This window comes from Protopterus annectens, chromosome 6.part0, assembly GCF_019279795.1.
Source record: "Protopterus annectens isolate FY-2018-M chromosome 6.part0, PAN1.0, whole genome shotgun sequence".
Taxonomy (NCBI): Eukaryota; Metazoa; Chordata; order Ceratodontiformes; family Protopteridae; genus Protopterus; species Protopterus annectens.
The window spans coordinates 1,672,037,032-1,672,054,798 of NC_056737.1; the positions used below are offsets into that span (position 1 = coordinate 1,672,037,032).

The following is a 17,767-nucleotide window of genomic DNA, read 5'->3' on the forward strand; positions in this document are numbered from 1 at the left end:
GGGGACAGATCAACAAAGTTGCTATATGCAGATTATGTAGCGTTACAAGCAGACTCTGAACAAGAATTTCAGCAAAGGATATGGGAACAGAATGCAAAACTTAAAGAACATGGGTTTAAATTAAATAGAGAGAAGACAGTTGTAATTGCAGCAAATGGAGGAAATCCTAAGAAGATGAGAATTGAGATAAAAGGGAAAATAGTGGAACACATTAACAGCTTCAAGTACCTGGGAGGGGTGGTTAACAAGGGAAGTCTGAGTGAGAAGGTCAAAGCTAGAATCAGAGGGGCTTCAGCTAGCTGATACAGTGTATCAAGGGTAGTGTATGACAAAATAATGCCAAAGAAGTTGAAAAGTAAGGTGTATAAAATAGTGGCATGACCAGTACTACTATATAGTACAGAATCCCAAGCAGTAAAGGCAGAGCAATTGAGAAATCTGGAGGTGATGGAGATAAAGTGCCTGAGAAGAGTGGTAGGACTAACACTGGGACAGGTGAAGAAATGAGGACATCAGAGTGGAAACCATAGTAGCTCCAATTGCAGAGAAGGTCAAAGAGAACAGTTTTTGGTGCTTCAGATACATGTGCAAGAAAGCAGATGGCAATGATTCTGTAGAGCGATATTAGATATGTGTGGGAAATTTCATGAAAGTTTGTTTAAAGCAGAGAAGTGGGGAAGTCGAGAAAAAATGCACAAGTAGAGATAGAAGAGGTTCAAAATCTAAGATAAGACAAAAATAGATAAAAATGATGACGTGTAACCAATCTGAAGGTTTTGTGTAACAGTATTTAAAAGGAGGGGAGACACCAACATCGTGGAAAAAAAACTCTGGTAGCTGTAATACCTAAAGACTGTAAGGACCCATCTGATCCAGCTTCGTATAGGCCCATTTCCATTATAAACACTTTATAATCCTGGTTTAAAATGGCTGAACGAATGCCAAAGGTGATACCAACATTGATTGATTGATATAGACCATTGTAGCTTTGTGGATGGGAGCCAAACATTTGACAACATGAATAGAATAGAATAGAATAGAATAGAATAGAATAGAATAGAATAGAATAGAACAGTATGAATGCAGAAGTGAGAAATAACCCCTGCAGATTTCATTCTGAATACACTGCTTTATTACAGTTTGTTGACCAACTAGGGGGATTTAGCCAAGACCATCAGGTAAATTCCACTTCTTTTGCTTCTGGTATCCCGTGGTGGGCCAAAGGGTGGCTGCACTATGGAACGTGAAGATTTTCCACTGTTTTGATAGACAGTGTAGCAGTAATAGATGGAGAGATGAAGACTGTGATTGTCACTGGTGGTGGTTTATCTGCAGACAATCTGAGAAGCTTAATCTTAGAAGGGGAGCTGGATGATGGAAAAGCTGCTTTCTGGATTCAAATTATGGATAAGCTTAAGGCAATGAATAGTGTCCATCAGAGGGATGACACATGACGCAGATAAATCAGAGGTCAATGGTATGTCCTGTTTGGTTAGATAGTAGACTGACATTGCTGGTGTTAACAAATCTTATACAACAGGCATATAAGTGTGATCATCTGTGTATAGGAATACATTTCATTCAAGGAATTTATGTATTGTATGAATTACTTCTAAAACTGTTTCTCCTATTAATAGGTGTGATGTTTGCGACTCTGGTAGTGCCAGTGGGCATTAACCTTCCTGGTATTTCAGACTTTATTCATTTGGGTAAAAAAAAAACTATTGTGAACTGAATTTTGAAAATGCTCATGTAGCTGAGACATTTTTAGCCAAGTGAGACTTTAAAAAGTTATGTATGCCAGGGGCAAACCTACTTTTCCATGATACAAATGTTTTCCTGAAAAAGGCAGTTTTTATTCAGTTTCATACAGCTGGTATTGAATTAGAGGATGCTAAGAAGCATTTTTCTGATTATTTTAATATTGTGCATGATGTTAAAAATTATATGATCTATTTCTACATATCCTTAGCTTCTGTAACAGAATGCTTTTTAACCCATACTCCTAAATTATTCTGTAATGCCCACCACTGCTGCCAATATTTGTCATGCCCACGATGGGCCAGTAATCAAGGAGCCTGAATCCTCACCACTGACATTGGAGAGGGGCGTGCACTTGAACTACAAATGGATACACTGATGCAGACCTCAGTGCATCAAGTACAATTTCCCTTAAGAGCACACAGGGAACTCACACATAGCCCAGGGTCTGGATGTGTCTGTATTTGTCTCCCTCCAGATCCTCAGCAAGACTCCCCACTGGTACAGCTATAGGGTAAGGTCCACAGCCGAGTGTCTAAGCAAAGTCATCTAGCACACCCTCTCCATAAACCCAGTGCTTTGTGTCCCTGCCCCAAGCGGCTGGCACACACACACACACACACACACACACACACACACACACCTGGGAAAGGCTGTCAGATGTACCTGCTGTGCTCCCTTCTGCCCTTAGTATAAGGTAGTTAACACTGCCTCCAGACACCTCACAATTAACTACTCTAAGGCCCTTAACAAAGGTTGTCCAATTATACTGTGTAATATTAATAGTAATACAAATGATAGTAGTTCACCAAGAAGGCTAGGCCTTCTGGAGTGGCTCACACAGTATCACCAAATAAATATAAGTATTCTCAAAGGTTAATGCTTTCTAGAAACGACCAGCCACAATGAAACATTTAAATATATTTAATAATTAATAATAAAATAACATGAAAATATTGAATATATATTCACAGTAAGCCACAGAGTTCAAATCACAGAAAATATTGAAAACAACATTGATGGACAGACTCGTACAAATAAAGAAAAACAATATCCAAGCTAAGCTTCATTGTATTCCTGACTGAATCTAAAAGAATTTTACTGTTCCCTTACAACTTACTTGGACAAGACGAGATGAAATACATGAGCAGTCTGTCTAGTCAGGCTCCCAAACAGAATACTGTTATCTTCTGAGATTAATCCCAGTAAAATATAATATACATGATGACTTGCAGAATGACTCATCTGATAATCTGTCTCTATGTTCCCACAATATCTCCTTTTGAAGTTTGAGACAGGACTTTAGCAGACTGCTACAGTATACATAAAAAAACACAAATTTATTTTAGTGTTGCTGAATAAAGAAAGAAAGGTGCTGGTGTTTAAGTTCATGTTTTTTGGACTTATTCTTGGTGGTTTGTGTGTCTGATACATTATAAATTTAGAGCTTTTATGGCAATGCCTAGAACCACAAACATTTACAACACTTCTGCCTTTCTTTACAAAAAGATAATGGCTGCTTCCAGACCTACCATCTCTGTCCTACTCAGCACTGTGGTGTGATGTTCAATGATTTAACAGCTCATTTACATTTCCCTTATTTTTTTTGAAATAAGTCAGCTGGTTGACCATTGCTGTTCCAGTGTCCTGTATTAAAACATAAACTTTTAATTCAGATACCATAATACATGTACATTTCTCTTCATTTCAGCAGGGTGCATTGGTTGATGCATTTTAGCACAGTTAACACATGCAGAGCTCACAAATTCATTTTTAGCGCAAGCATCTGTTCAGATCAGTTTAATATACTAATGACATACAATTATTTATGAAATTCCAGCTAGCTGTGGTGGCACAAGTCATACAGCCACTCCCCTACTTCTCCCTGGCATGGCTGGCAGTACCTCCTATCATCACAACTTCATTTTATCATGTCCCCTTAAATATAGATATTACTGAACAAATTCATTTGTGGGTACATAGTTTACAGCAATAACTTTTGTTTTGTCTTCATTAATTTTATATCCCGAAAAGACTTGAAACTCTCTCGGGCACTGCAACACGGTTTCTTTCCATTGCTGAGGTGCACAATGGTTCTGGAGCTCTCAGGATATCTGAGTTACGGTGACTTATAAGTATGTTACACTAACAGGGATGACAGGCACGCATGAGGCATTAAGACGTCCTCGAGATACGTAACCAGTATATATTGTATTCTAGAATAGGAAAAATCATAGGAAGCAAGGAGCATGTATTTCTTATTGACTGTTTTTATTTATACCCTGCTTCCTTTATAATACTATGACTCGACTCTCATCTCCATCTCAGACAATATCTCCAATCTCCACACTCTTACACAACAGGCCTTCCAATCCACTGAACAGTGGATGTCCGGGAATCTACTCATTCTCAACCCGAAAAAGACCAAATTTCCCCCTGATCTCTCTCTCACCTCAAAATCCATCTTTACTATTACTTTGTCTAACAACTCTGTTATCTAACTTGAAGCTCACATTAAACTCCTTGGGGTCATCATAGATGATGAACTCAAATTCAACTTGCACATCCTCCAAAGCATAAAAAGACTCGCCAGAAACTTGGTTTACTGTATCTCAACAAAACATTTCTAACTAGAAATGCCAGACTCTCCCTTGCACAAGCTCTTCTCCTCCCCTCCCTTCTATATGCTGCCCCAGTCCTCACCAACATCCAAACTACTACTTTAAACAAACTCCAACAAACTTACCACAAGATGGCTAGATTTATCACAAACTCTCTCCATACAATACACATCACTGCCTTGTCCTAAATACTCTCCACTGGTTTGAATTCCCCCCATCATCTACTGCTGGCACAACTTCAAATGTTACACTTCATTCTTTACAAACCTTCATCCTGTTCTGCTGTCTCTTCCTTAATCTCTATCTACACTCCTCCACGGCCTCTCAGTACCGCTAATCAGCAACTACTACAAATCTACCAACCAAAAAATATAGCTGGCAAATTCTTATAGAAACACTTTGTTGCCTAAGCCTGGAACAGACTCCCAAGAGACATTTGTTCCATCATTCACCCATCCCATTTTAAAGAAAAACTCAAACTTCATCTACTCAACTCAAAAATATGTCCTTGTCAAGCCCCTACTTAAGCTCCTCACAATCCTACTAGATACTTTTTCAGTCCCTCCACATACAGCGAAGTACTCCGGTATTGTGGTTACTTATTAAACTCTGCTATCAATACTGTTGGACTTGACTCTTTTTGTAAATATATGTTTTAGTCTGTAAAAATGCTGTGTATATATAATGTGTTTGCATTTCTGTTTTGTCTGTCTAACGCTCTTGTATAACTGATTTTGACCATATTTTTGACTCAAATGTTTGATTCTTTGTAAACTGTTTGTGTTTTGTTTTTTTTTTTTGAGTTTTTCTCCTTGGGTCTCTACTGAAAATGGGCCACAAGCTCAGCTGGACCAACCCGGTTAACAAATGTCAATAAATAAATAAAAACAAATAAATACTACACTTCATTTCCCATGAGAGGGTGTGTTGACACACAAAAGCTAGAGAGAAATGTAAAAGTTAATCTCTGTTTTTGATAATAGGAGCAATTTCAAAGGAAAAGATCCATATGGTAGATGGAAGAATATTTGTCTAGATATTATACAGATAATTCAGTAAGGCAAATTTTTTTTGTAGTTGTAGCACATGTATCAGGGTTTTCCTTTCTGCCCCTTAAATGAGCTTTTTTAGTAAACTGAGAAATTTTTTGTATGGCAGGAATAAAATAACTTGGGTGGCATGGAACATTATAACTTTGCCAACAGAAGTAAGAGGGTTAGGAGTCCTTGACAGTAACATTACATGGGATATTGGACCCAAGCCTCAACTCTAGATGAGAAACCATCATAGCACAACAATTCGGAGGGATCAGATACATCATTTATTAAGAGACAGAATGGTATACAGGAGAAACAGCAGGGGAAAAATACTGGCTCTAATGAAGTTAGTAAAAAAGTCACTGAAAGAGACAAACACACTGACTTGGTTAAGAGATGGCTGAAGCAGAAATGAGGGCTGCAAGCAGCAGAAATGTCCAGAAGTGTAAAGGTTTGCAGGGACTTATTTACTTGGGATAATTAATGACAGGAGAAAAAACAATGTTTGGCAACAGTACAGAGATGAAGGTTAAGACTATAATAGGGACACAGAGTGTTGCACCCATTTGTTGGAGATGCAACACCATTTTAATAGATGATTTTATGCACATCTTTAGGGAGCCTCCTAAATTAGAGCACTTTAAGGGCCCGGAAAACTGTTAATCACAGTATCTCCCTGGGAGATTAACTGAAATAGAGGGACTAGTGAAAGGGGTGATAGATTTGTAGGTTTTGATATTTCTGTCTTTCAGTTACAAAAAATGGGGAAAAGGGAACCACCATGATAAGAAGACATGAAACAAATTATGAATGATGTAAAAGAAGTATATGTTGAAATGGATGCCTTGAACACTGTAGATGGAAGGAACTGCCGAGTCATGAGTAGTAATGTTAAAGCTATTATCATTGTGAGTGTTCCCGCCGTTGGGTGGGCGTGCGAAAGACATGTGTAAATGGGCGTGCCTTCGTTGAAGGTTGAACGTCAAGCTGGCACCTCGGTGTTCGTGAAAATCTACTGCCAATCATTAGCGGACTGGAGTTCCGCTGTGACGACCCCTAACCGGGAAAAGCTGAAACACAACAACATTATTGAGAGTGTTTTCTTTGTATTTACTTAAGTTTTGATACAGTGTAAAACCTCTGGCAAATAGGTATAAACTATTATAAAGTAGAGTGTGTTCCAAATGAGTCTTTCTTATGATATATGTGATTATTAGCTGAAAGTTTGTGTTGCAACGTTGTTTGTGAACTGATTGCATCAATAAACTGTCAAAGTTGAAAAAAAATATATATATATATCTTATCTAGAGGCTTTCACTTCATTCAGATATGTTTGAGAATTTAAGGCTTTAATGTGACATTGTGAAAAGACAGATATAGCTTAATAAAAGCATCTGTTATTATGAGTTATTAGTTCATGCAGGAGTTTATTTCAGCTGCTAACTTGAACTTCTTTTTATTAAGTTTTTTTTTTCCTGATTGCTTCCGTACAGGTGAGTTTTACACCTTTGTTTTGTTATTCAACAATAGATATTTGTATTAAGTTATCACTTTAAGATATAGGCAATCATACATTTATATAAATGAAAACAAACCATATTGACATAATTTTAGTTTGAAACATCATGCATCACTTATAATCTTTCCAGTCACTGTCAATCAAACATTACATGGCTCATTCAAATCTTACCTTCATTTAAACGTCAATCCACCTCTGCATGTGTTGTTCCCACAATTCCCATTTTTTTCTATGTAATGTGCTCTTACCCTTTTCTAAAGATCCCGTTTCTAGTTAATTTTTCTCTGTTACTATATTTACTACCTCTGGTACATTTGGTGTAGACTTTGATTTCCATTTCCTAGTAGTAATTGCTTTTTTTGGTAACCACCATAGTTAGACTCAGCAAAGCCTAACTATGTATAGGCAATTCCGAATTTGTATCATAGCTAAAAAAAATAAATAAATAAAAAATGTCCTTAGTATTATCAGTTTGCTCACTCAGTATCGATGACAGAGTAGTCTGCATTACACTCCCAGAAAATATGTTCCCAATTACCTGTTTCTTTCCCATCATACCCCAGCATTTGCTGTGTACCCGAGGAAACATTCTTTGGAGTCTACTTGGGGTGTAAACATACCTATGAAAATAGTTCCAAGCAAAGATCCTATATCTTCTAGACTTTGTTGCATATTTGGGATATATATATATATATATATATATATATATATATATATATATATATATATATATATATATATATATATTATTTCTTTGTGAATTGCTTATTTAATCTCTCTTCCCAATCTTTTCTAACCTCCTCTGATTGATTCTTATAGTTATGCAGTATTTTATTCCCTCTACTAATTATAACTTTTTACCAGCAGCTTCCATTCTAGATTCTACTAATGGTGAGTTGTACACCTTGACTTTCCTTCATCAGTTGTAGCTTTCTTTTCTGACAGTAAATACCGTCAAGAATAACTGTTAGCTATTTATCTTAATCTCTCCAATTGTCATTGGAACAGTTTCCAAGAAGTATCTGAGCAAATAGTTTCACTACATTTGGTATCATTCACATGTTGGAAGGCCTTCAATGACAGTTAATGGTCGTTCTGTTAAAACAGTTGAAGTCTTGGTGCTTGTAAAGTAATCCCATTAAAAATATTGGTCTTACACTTACCGTATTAAATTGTTACACTTCAAGCCATTTAAAGCTGTAATCTGAGGGATCCTTTCTTCTCTGCCTCTGTACACTTGCAAGCCATGCGACACTGAGCAAGTCATTTAACCAAACAGTGATCTTGGATCACCTCTGAAAAGGGACACTTGTGCCTTGTGGGCTTAACCTGCTAAGTAGGTGTCATATTAAAATTCGGTAAATGTTCATTTGGATAGTATGTTCTTCTGGCTAAATAGAAACAATGATATTACTTTTTTTTTTTTTTATAGATGACATCTTGCAGACTGTTCAGGGTACGTCTGCAATGGCCATCATTGTGTTTGTTAAAATTATGCTACAATCTGAAGAAGAGTGCCCTGATTTGGTGAGTAGAGATTACCAGGAAGTGTTTAAGGAACTGTGCATGCAAAACATTAACACCTATTTTAACTTTCTCTACATGCATAAGGTGTGTAGGTCGCACCTGTTGTCCACTTCATGCTCATTGATTAATTTTCAAATGTTGACAGCTTAACTGCAAAGTTCCTGGTTGTCTTTATTCTTTGGGAACAGGAATGTACTTTGGAGACTGCTGCCAATGTATTTCAATTTCTGTAGGCCCACTTGTTGGTGTACCCCCTGGACTGCAGGACAGAGTTCCAAAATTTGCAGTCCTCTCTAAGAGAGAGGAAAAATAATTTGTGGCTTGATAATTTTTCACATTAATACCATCAGACTGTTGGCACCATCTCGCTGGTTGAGTGGAAATTGATTTACCAGGAATTAACAGGCTATGTGTAACTGAACTGCTTAATTGTGTTATATATCTGTTTGTTCTCCATAACATTAGGTAAGGTAACACGCATGCTGCCTGATTCTACTGTTTAGAAGGATACAGATGTACTGCTCACCATGCTATCTGAGTCTGCATTGTGAAGAGAGAGTGCATTAATATCCTGCCTGTTACAGTTATTATTGATTTTTTAGTGTGATGCTAGACTGCCTTCCATTCATAATGCATAATAAAAAGGTTAGGGAATGGCAAATCGCTATATTAAAGGGTTTGCTGTGAATTTATTTATAGTAGCTAAAGGAAGGGGGTTACTGTCTGTAAAACTGACCTCACCTGGGTAAGGTAACACAACAGTGCTTGCCTTAACCACGCCGGAAGATAATGATGGAGTTCATTTTATGTCAGCATACTACGATTGCCTTTCTCTGCAGGTGCAGTACATGTGCCCTCAGATGGTGTAGAATATTGTATTTTTATTCTGCAGAATAATAGCAGTTTGTGTATTTTTGACAAGCTAAGACTGTTACCCACACTTTCTAACATTGTAACATTTCTTGAGTTTTTCCCTGCAAACCTTTATCCATTTTTGTCTTTGCTATTATTCTTTTTTTTAAATCTACGGATATTTTATATCCATTACCTTTTTTTAGAAGTTTGTTCCTTGTGTCCTCTTTTCCTTCAAGGAAGTAGGGCATCAGTTTAATAAATGCCATCTTCTATTCCCCGTGTTGTACTCCTGCCTTTAGATGATGTTGCTCATCTTGGCTGTTACTTTATATATTCTTTCTTTTGAGGCTCCTGTTTAGCATGGGTATAGCCATGCATAAGCTATACTTGCTGTGGTGCACACTGTGCACTTACTGGTGTTGCAAAAAAGGAATACTACTGTCCAAAAATAACCAACATTCAGTTTTGAGGTTTGAGGAAGATGACTACACTTTCAAAGTTGCCATATAGTTATAAAAATCCTAGCTACACCCTTTGGTTTACTTAGGCTGTGTTGATGCCAGTGCTTAACCAAGTGTTCTACTCACTGTAAAAGCAACCTCAAAACAAGATATAGCACATCTGACACTAGCGCCAATACCTTTCTTGGTTGTTGACTGTAGTCTTGCTATTTTTCTTTGAAGCTTCCAGCTTTGGGCAGATTTATGCCTCCAACAGTGCATGCTGTGATGTCACATCCCTCACTAGGAGAACTTGCCTAGCCTATGAGTCCAGCATTTTTTCAGCAATAGTTTGGATTTAAATTCCTGTATTTATTATGGAAAAGTTCCTTTGCCTGATGCCCAAGAAAAGTAAACGGTCATGGTTTATGTGGCTGTCGGATCATAAGCAAAGACTTACTCTAGCATTGTTTGTACTGCTTGTAAGAGTAGAGCATTATTAATTTATGTTGCAAGTGCCATTTTTTCAACCCAGCCACCTACTGTAGAGATGCAGAAAGGAGAATCTCCAGACGTGTCTAACATTTTGCAATATGGTGACTGAGAGTGCACAGGGTAGATGTCCAGAAGAGCATTTCCTCATATGATTTCAGGCCCTGGTCAGGGCAGAATGAAAAGGACAGACAAGGCAGACATTAAGTCATATCCTGATAGTAACTGTATCCCACACATGGTCCTGCAAGTCCCTGTTAGTGACATGCTCCGCATTTACTAGTGATAGATCAAGTCTGAGCCTGTACTCCAATTCAGTGGACAGTAAAGACTCTGTGAGATGTACCTCCAGCAAACATCTTGTTAAAGGTACATGCCAGGGTACACCTTCCACGACATGGATGGTCAGAGCTCTCTTGAAACCATCCTTCTCTCAGGAGTAGTCCCATGTGTTCCTGGTTGCTGCTCTCTGATCTAGACTTAGTCTGTTGTAATCTGCCTCAGCAGGGTTTTGATTATTAGGTTGTTGCAGACATGAAGTAGTTTGTGTGAAAGGACCTTGCTTTGTAGGTGTGTGTATGGGGGAGGTTACACTCTTAAGAACATGGTCTGATGCTGGCAATATACCAAACCCTCTCCCCAAAGCATTGACACCCCATCAGCTACCATTTTGGGCTTGTCTATTACATGCTGAATCCAATACCTATGGACTAAATACAGGCCCACCTGTCCCCCTTTGGCCTTCTTGGCCTGGGAATGTGATGTAGTGGAAGACCATGAAACCATTGTCTCTGAAACTTATAATGGCAGCAAAGCTTTCAACTTCACAAATGGATATCTTCTTTTGTAAACAAACCATCAGGCTTACTGTGTTCTTTGTGGTCTCATTTGTTGCTCCCAGATGTTCATCGTGTTTCACTGTTGCAGTCATTACACTTGGGTTATCCTGCTGGCAGGCAACCCACAGTCGGCCTGAATTCCAAAGTCCTGGTCTGGCGTCGGTTGCTGTCGCCTCTTCCCTGACGTCAGTGCGCCATGGGTATAAAAGATGCAGCCGACGCCATTTTCTTCAGTCTTTCTTGCCGCGCGTGCCCGAAGCAAAAGTAGTTCGCAAGTGCCGGTCGACTCCTGAGATTTTCGAAATCGAATTTCAGATCCGAAGTCTTCAATAAAGCTAAGTACCCCGTTGGGGAAACTTTTTTCTTGCTCCAGACCGATGTCAGAAAAAGTTAACATTTGTATTTCTTGTGGGAAGCAAATACCTCATAAGGATTTCCACTCTTACTGTATTCCTTGCCTAGGCCCTGACCATGACGTTGCTAGTTGTCGGTTTTGTGCTAGATTTAACCAACGCACTATTAAGCATCGGTACGATTTTGCTTTTCATTATTTTGGCAGAAGGTTTAACTACATAATGCCGTCTGTACAATCAACGACCGGAATTCATAAAAAACGCAAGGAAAGACAAGGACAAGCGTCCGAGATCCAAAACCGACGACGAAGCCTCTTCTAGGCCAGTCGCCGGTTCACCGGTGCTCAGTGAGGCGCTTTAACAGCCCCTGACTCCCACTACCTCTGAGCCATAGGCCGACTCCCACGTGGAGACAGCTAGGCCTCTGGATACTCAAGGTATTGGTCCTTTGGAAATTAATCCCTCAGATGGGTCCGGAGCCGCTGAGCAGGCATCGGCTTCTGAGGGTGTCTTCAGACCTACACAACTGTATATAAAGCCTACTTCAGCATCCAAGACAAAGTCTAAAACAGTTTTAAAGACAAGGAAACCAGTACAGCATTCCCCAGGACAGGCTTCTGTGCCTTAGAAACAGATTCTCAAAATAGCTGAAGACCTAGTTACTTTGATCAAGGGTTCCCATCCCCCTCCTTATAAGAGACCTAGGCAATGCACTGAATATGACTCCTCTGATCAGGTTTCCATTTCCTCTGACTCCACTTCTGATCAGGGATATTCTGTTCCTCCCTATGAGGATTCTGATGCTGAAGATTCTGTTCCTTCAGCTTCTCCTCTGGAGGACTATTCTTTTGGGGAAACCCTGCATACCATGAGGGAGCATTTCCATTGGGAGAGCCAGGATTATTCCAATTCTAAGAAAAGACTTAGAGACTTTCTTTTACTTCCTCAGCACAGACCTCTTGCAATTCCCCCTGTTCTTGACATAGTAGATGATGTTTTTTCAGAGTCCGGCCTGTCTCCAGACTCTTTACCTCCTGCCCCTGTTAAGCTGGACAGATACTACAGGGTCCCAGACACCCATAAATTTCTATACAAAAACCCTGCTGCTGACCCAGAAACTATCTCACAGGGTCCCAAAGGGGTCAAGCCTGTTTCTGCCAAAAACCCTGTCCCCTCAGACAGAGATTCTAGGGCTTTGGACAGATGGGGGAAAAAAGTTTACACTTCTGCTACCTTGGCTGTAAGGGCTTTAAATTGTCAGTTTCATATGCTCAAATATCAGCAATATTTAATGTCTTTGTTAAAACAAAAAATGTTGAAAAATTCTGACTGTACCGAGAACAAAGATTTGCAGGATTTATTGCATGCAGCTGAACAAGTGGGAAAACATACTTTGCAATGTGGCTATGAGTCACTGGAGGCCTCGTGCAGGGCCGCTGTTATAGGTTCTGTTATTAGAAGGCATGCTTGGTTAAAGGAACAGAATCTGCCTGATCATGTTAAAGCAAAATTATTGGATGCTCCATTACAGCATGATACTTTGTTTGGTGTTAAGGCAGAGGAGGTGTTAAAGAAAATGGAGGATAAGGCAAAGTCTATGCAGACAGTAAAGGATTTCTTACAGGTACAGCCACCCAGATTTAGCAGGAACTGGCCCTCTAAGAATTGGTCCTTTCCAGTGTCAGACAGACTACAAAGAGGCAGATTCAGACGCCCTAGAGGCAGGCAACAACCTCAGGGCTCATACAGGCCCAAACAATGGGGTGCTTCTACCTCCAAAAGCGGAGAAGACAAATCACAGCTTTATAGAAAACAGTCCCAGTGACATCCCTCTGCCAGTGCCAAGCACCTATTTTTTGGCAGCACCCTTAGGGGGAAAGCTAGCACTTTTTTCAGAAAACTGGCACAAGATCACCCAGGACAAATGGGTCTTAAATATAGTCTCTCGGGGCTACAGGTTCCACTTTCACACCCTTCCAAAGGCAAAAGGTATGCTAGACCTGCCACGCAATCAATGGCAAGAGGCACAAAAACAAGTTTCATCTCTCATGGACATGGAGGCTATTCAGCCAGTGCCACAACAAGAGCAGGGACAAGGATTTTACTCAAGACTTTTTTTAGTACCAAGAAAGAACAAAGCCTGGTAACCAATTCTGGACCTGTCTATACTAAATACTTTTCTGGACGTCCCAAAATTCAAAATGTTGACTCTACAGCAGCTTCTGCCCATGCTGGACAAGAAGGCTTGGCTTGTAACTTTGGACCTCAAAGAGGCATACCTGCATGTCCCAATCAGACAGTCTTGCAGAAGATACCTCAGATTCATAGCTGGCTCAATGCACTACCAATTCTCTGCACTGCCCTTTGGCTTATCTACTGTGCCCAGGGTCTTCACAAAATGCCTGGCACCAGTAATTGCATTTTGCAGACAAAGAGGAATTCAAATATACCCCTACTTGGACGACTGCCTTATTCAAGCAAAGGACAAAGATATTCTACTACAGCATCTGGCGTTTGTAAAAAGATTACTAATTTGCCTAGGGTACACAGTAAACGAAAATAAATCAAAACTAGTGCCCTGTCAAGAGATAATATTCCTGGGTGCAAGCTTAAATACAACTGCCCAGATGGCTTATCTCATGCCAGACAAACAAAGACATCTGACTTCTTACTTCAAAGACATGGCAACAAAGTCCCAGTTATCTGCAAGGAAAATTCTGCAGGCTCTGGGCTACATGGCATCCTGCATTCTACTAATTCCATATGCAAGACTGCATATGAGGAAACTACAATGGTATCTAAAAAGTGTTTGGACTCAACATTGCCACAGCCTGGAAACAGTAATTACTCTCATTCCTTGCCTGCAACAGGAATTTCAATGGTGGGCACAGGCCTGTCACCACAACAAGGGACAGCCATTCACCTTACCCACTGCCAGGCAGACACTAACAACAGATGCATCAGATTATGCCTGGGGGGCGCACATGGCAGGAAAATGTATCTAGGGCACATGGCCCGTAAACCAAATGCATCTTCATATCAATCAAAAAGAGATGCTAGCTGTACAAAATGCCCTGACAGCCTTCAAGGACCTACTTCATCCAGGACAACTACTGATAAAAGCAGACAATACTACAGTCATGTGGTACATAAGCAAGGGAGCACGCATTCCTACCCCCTCTGCAGGCAAGCCATGACTTTGTGGAACACAGCATTGATTTATCAAGTACATCTGCAAGCACAATTCCTGCCAGGAAAGACAAATACTTTGGCAGACGAACTAAGCAGAAACCTCATGGATCCTCACGAGTGGAAACTGGATCCACAAATCTTCAACATGATAACAGGGAAATGGGGATGCCCAGACATAAATCTATTCGCCTCCCCTCACAACTGCCAGCTACAGAGATTCTGCACTTGGACTTATCACAAGCAAGCATGGAAAGTGGACGCCCTTTCATTCAGCTGGAAAGCCCTTACAGTATATGCCTTCCCTCCTCTGCCTCTCCTCTCCAAGGTACTCCTAAAGGTCAGACAAGAGAAGCCAAAAATGATACTGATTGCCCCAGACTGGCCACGCCACCACTGGTACCCAATCCTAAAGAGCTTGTCTCAAGGCCCAGCCTGGACATTGCCTCTAATACCTCATTTGCTGACCCAACAGAACAATCAGATCCTGCACAGCCAACTCAAAACCCTAAATCTGGCTGCATGGCGGATATTGTAATCATTCAGAACACACCTCTCTCTAAAGCAGTTATGGATGTTATTTTGGAGGCCAGGAGGCCCAGCACCAGGAAATCTTATACAGAAAAATGGAAGAGATTCTGTGCTTGGAACCAAGCGCAGGGAATTGACTCGCATGAACCAAATATTCCTCAGATTTTGCAATACCTAACTGAGATGCTAGACAAAGGCCTATCCTTCTCATCAATTAAGATCCATGCCTCTGCCATTTCAGCTCATTACAATACGGGCCCACCAATTTTTTCTCATCCACTGCTAAGACAGTTTCTCAGAGGGGCCAAAAACATAAGACCTTCAAGGAGAGCTCCAATGCCTACATGGGACTTCAATTTAGTCTTGGAAAAACTCACACTGCCTCCTTTGAGCCAGCCAATACAGCAGAGATAAAATACTTGTCATGGAAAACCGCTCTTCTCCTAGCAATAACTTCAGCGAGAAGAGTCTCAGAGTTACAGGTACTAATGGCTGTGGAACCTTTTATTATTTTTCATCAGGACAGGGTTTCGCTAAGGACAAACCCCACATTTATGCCTAAGGTAGTGTCAAGCGTGGCTCTTAATCAAACCATATATTTGCCTACCTTTTATCCAAACCCATAGAATAAGGGGGAGAGACTTCTGCATACTTTGGACATACACAGACAACTTGGACAAGACTAAAGCCTTCAGAAAAACTGAACAACTCTTAGTGGCATATGCTGCAGGTTCCCAAGGAAAAGCCATTTCAAAGCAGACTATTTCAAAATGGATAGGCCAATGCATTTGTTTCTGCTGTTCACAACATGGCAAATCAGTGCCCAAGGGCATTAGGCCACATTCTACCAGAGCAGCAGCCACTTCAGCAGCCTTCCTCAGAGGAGTACCAACCAAGGATATTTTGGAGGCTGCAACATGGACTTCAGTGCACACTTTTACAAAGCACTACCATTTACCTCTCTACTCTAAATCCAGAGCAGGCTTTGCCACTGCAGTTCTGCAGGGCCTCATAGCCACTCCAAACTCTATTTAGGCCCAGCCGCCCAACCTCAGCTTTGGGATTCAACCCAAGTGTAATGACTGCAACAGTGAAACACGATGAACATAGTACAGTTGTGTACCTACCATAAATGTAGATGTTCGAGTGTATTCACTGTTGCAGTCCAGGTTACCCTCCCACCATCCCCCTTTTTCTTTGCTGGGACTCATCTGTACCTATCTATTCTATACAACCTATGTGGTGTATTTGCTTGTAGATGAAGGTTATGTGCATGCTTTTTTATAATCATCATTTTTACAGTCTACCCTTTTGGGGGCACCTGACATCTGGGGCAAGAAAAACTGAAGAAAATGGTGTCTGCTGCATCTTTTATACCCCTGGCGCACTGACGTGACATGAAATGCTTTTCGGTTCCCTGCAGGTATAACAAAGTCAACAAAACTCCACTCTCACATTTATTCACTCATTTCCATGTTGCTTGACTTCTTCCTCTTCATATCCATCCCCCAACTCCAGATTTCAGTTCAATTCCAGGGCACACCCAATTCTTCTAGTCAACTCCTGTGCATTCCTGTGTCTCTCGAGCATTTTTCTTTGAGACAGTGGAAAAGGTTTCACTGGCAAAGTCTGTCATTGTGCTTAGAATGAGGAGCAGAGCCCCCTTCTGCTTGATGGCTCTCTCTTTGTTGGACACATGTTTGTGTTTCCTCCTTATCCGGTTGTGCATCAAAAAGTAACTTGGATCCTCCAGGAAAAAAATATTCTGAAGACATCTTGAATAAAGCAATTTGAGTCTCACATCTGCCTCCCAACATTACCTTACTGCTGGAATAAATTTGTTTCTCTTCGGCCTGGTGTGCAGTGCATTATCATTTTCCACATTCTGCTGCCTCCAACCTTATATACTTTGCCATTTTGCCACAGTTTTGTCTGGATCAGCACTTTTTGCTGGTAGGTTTGCATGTTTACTAAAACATATCTTGGCTACTTTCTGTTGGCCGTGTTTGGAGCATACACACTGTGTTCCCTTTCAATAAACAGTTACTGCTGTGGAAAACCAGTCCATTTGCTTATTTGTGTCTTCATAAATTTAATACAGTCTGTTCCTTCTAACTTCTCTGGTACAGCAGAAAATCTCAGATTTTCCCTATGTGCTCTGTTCGCTAATTCTGCCATTTTTGGAAAACTCTTTTCTTAAGCAGTCTCGTATTCCATCAGCCTTTTCTTAATTTTGATCTCTGATTTTTTGCAGTTTTATCAGCTCATCTGAACATCTGTTTAAAGCTTCTATTTTTCCAGACTTTTATTATTTGAATTGATATATTCAGTCAGCATTTTGTTTATTTTAATCAACTCTGAGCACATTTTTCTTGCTTTTTCCTCTAAATTGCTGGAAGCCATGTCTTGCACCAAAGCTAGAGCTTGAACTGCTTTTTGCTGAACTGCTGCAGGATTCTTCCCAGTTATTTTCTTTTCACCTTTTCTAGTTGATTTTCTTTCAAGCTCTTTCTTCTTTGCTGGCATTAAGACAGTGTGCTTATTAGCCAATAACTGAATTTAGTAAAAGTGACAAGTTCTTGACCCTTGTCTTTTAGTTTCAT

The 17,767-nt window shown here is 40.1% G+C and overlaps 1 protein-coding gene across 1 annotated transcript in view; it reads left to right on the top strand.

Annotated features, from left to right (window-relative positions):
* THADA (THADA armadillo repeat containing) overlaps positions 1-17,767 on the top strand; it is a 3,943,996-nt gene that overhangs the window by 240,445 nt on the left and 3,685,784 nt on the right. Inside the window, exon 9 of the mRNA XM_044073699.1 lies at positions 8,371-8,465. Within this exon, the coding sequence (XP_043929634.1) occupies positions 8,371-8,465 (95 nt within the window). The remainder of the gene's footprint in view (positions 1-8,370; positions 8,466-17,767) is intronic.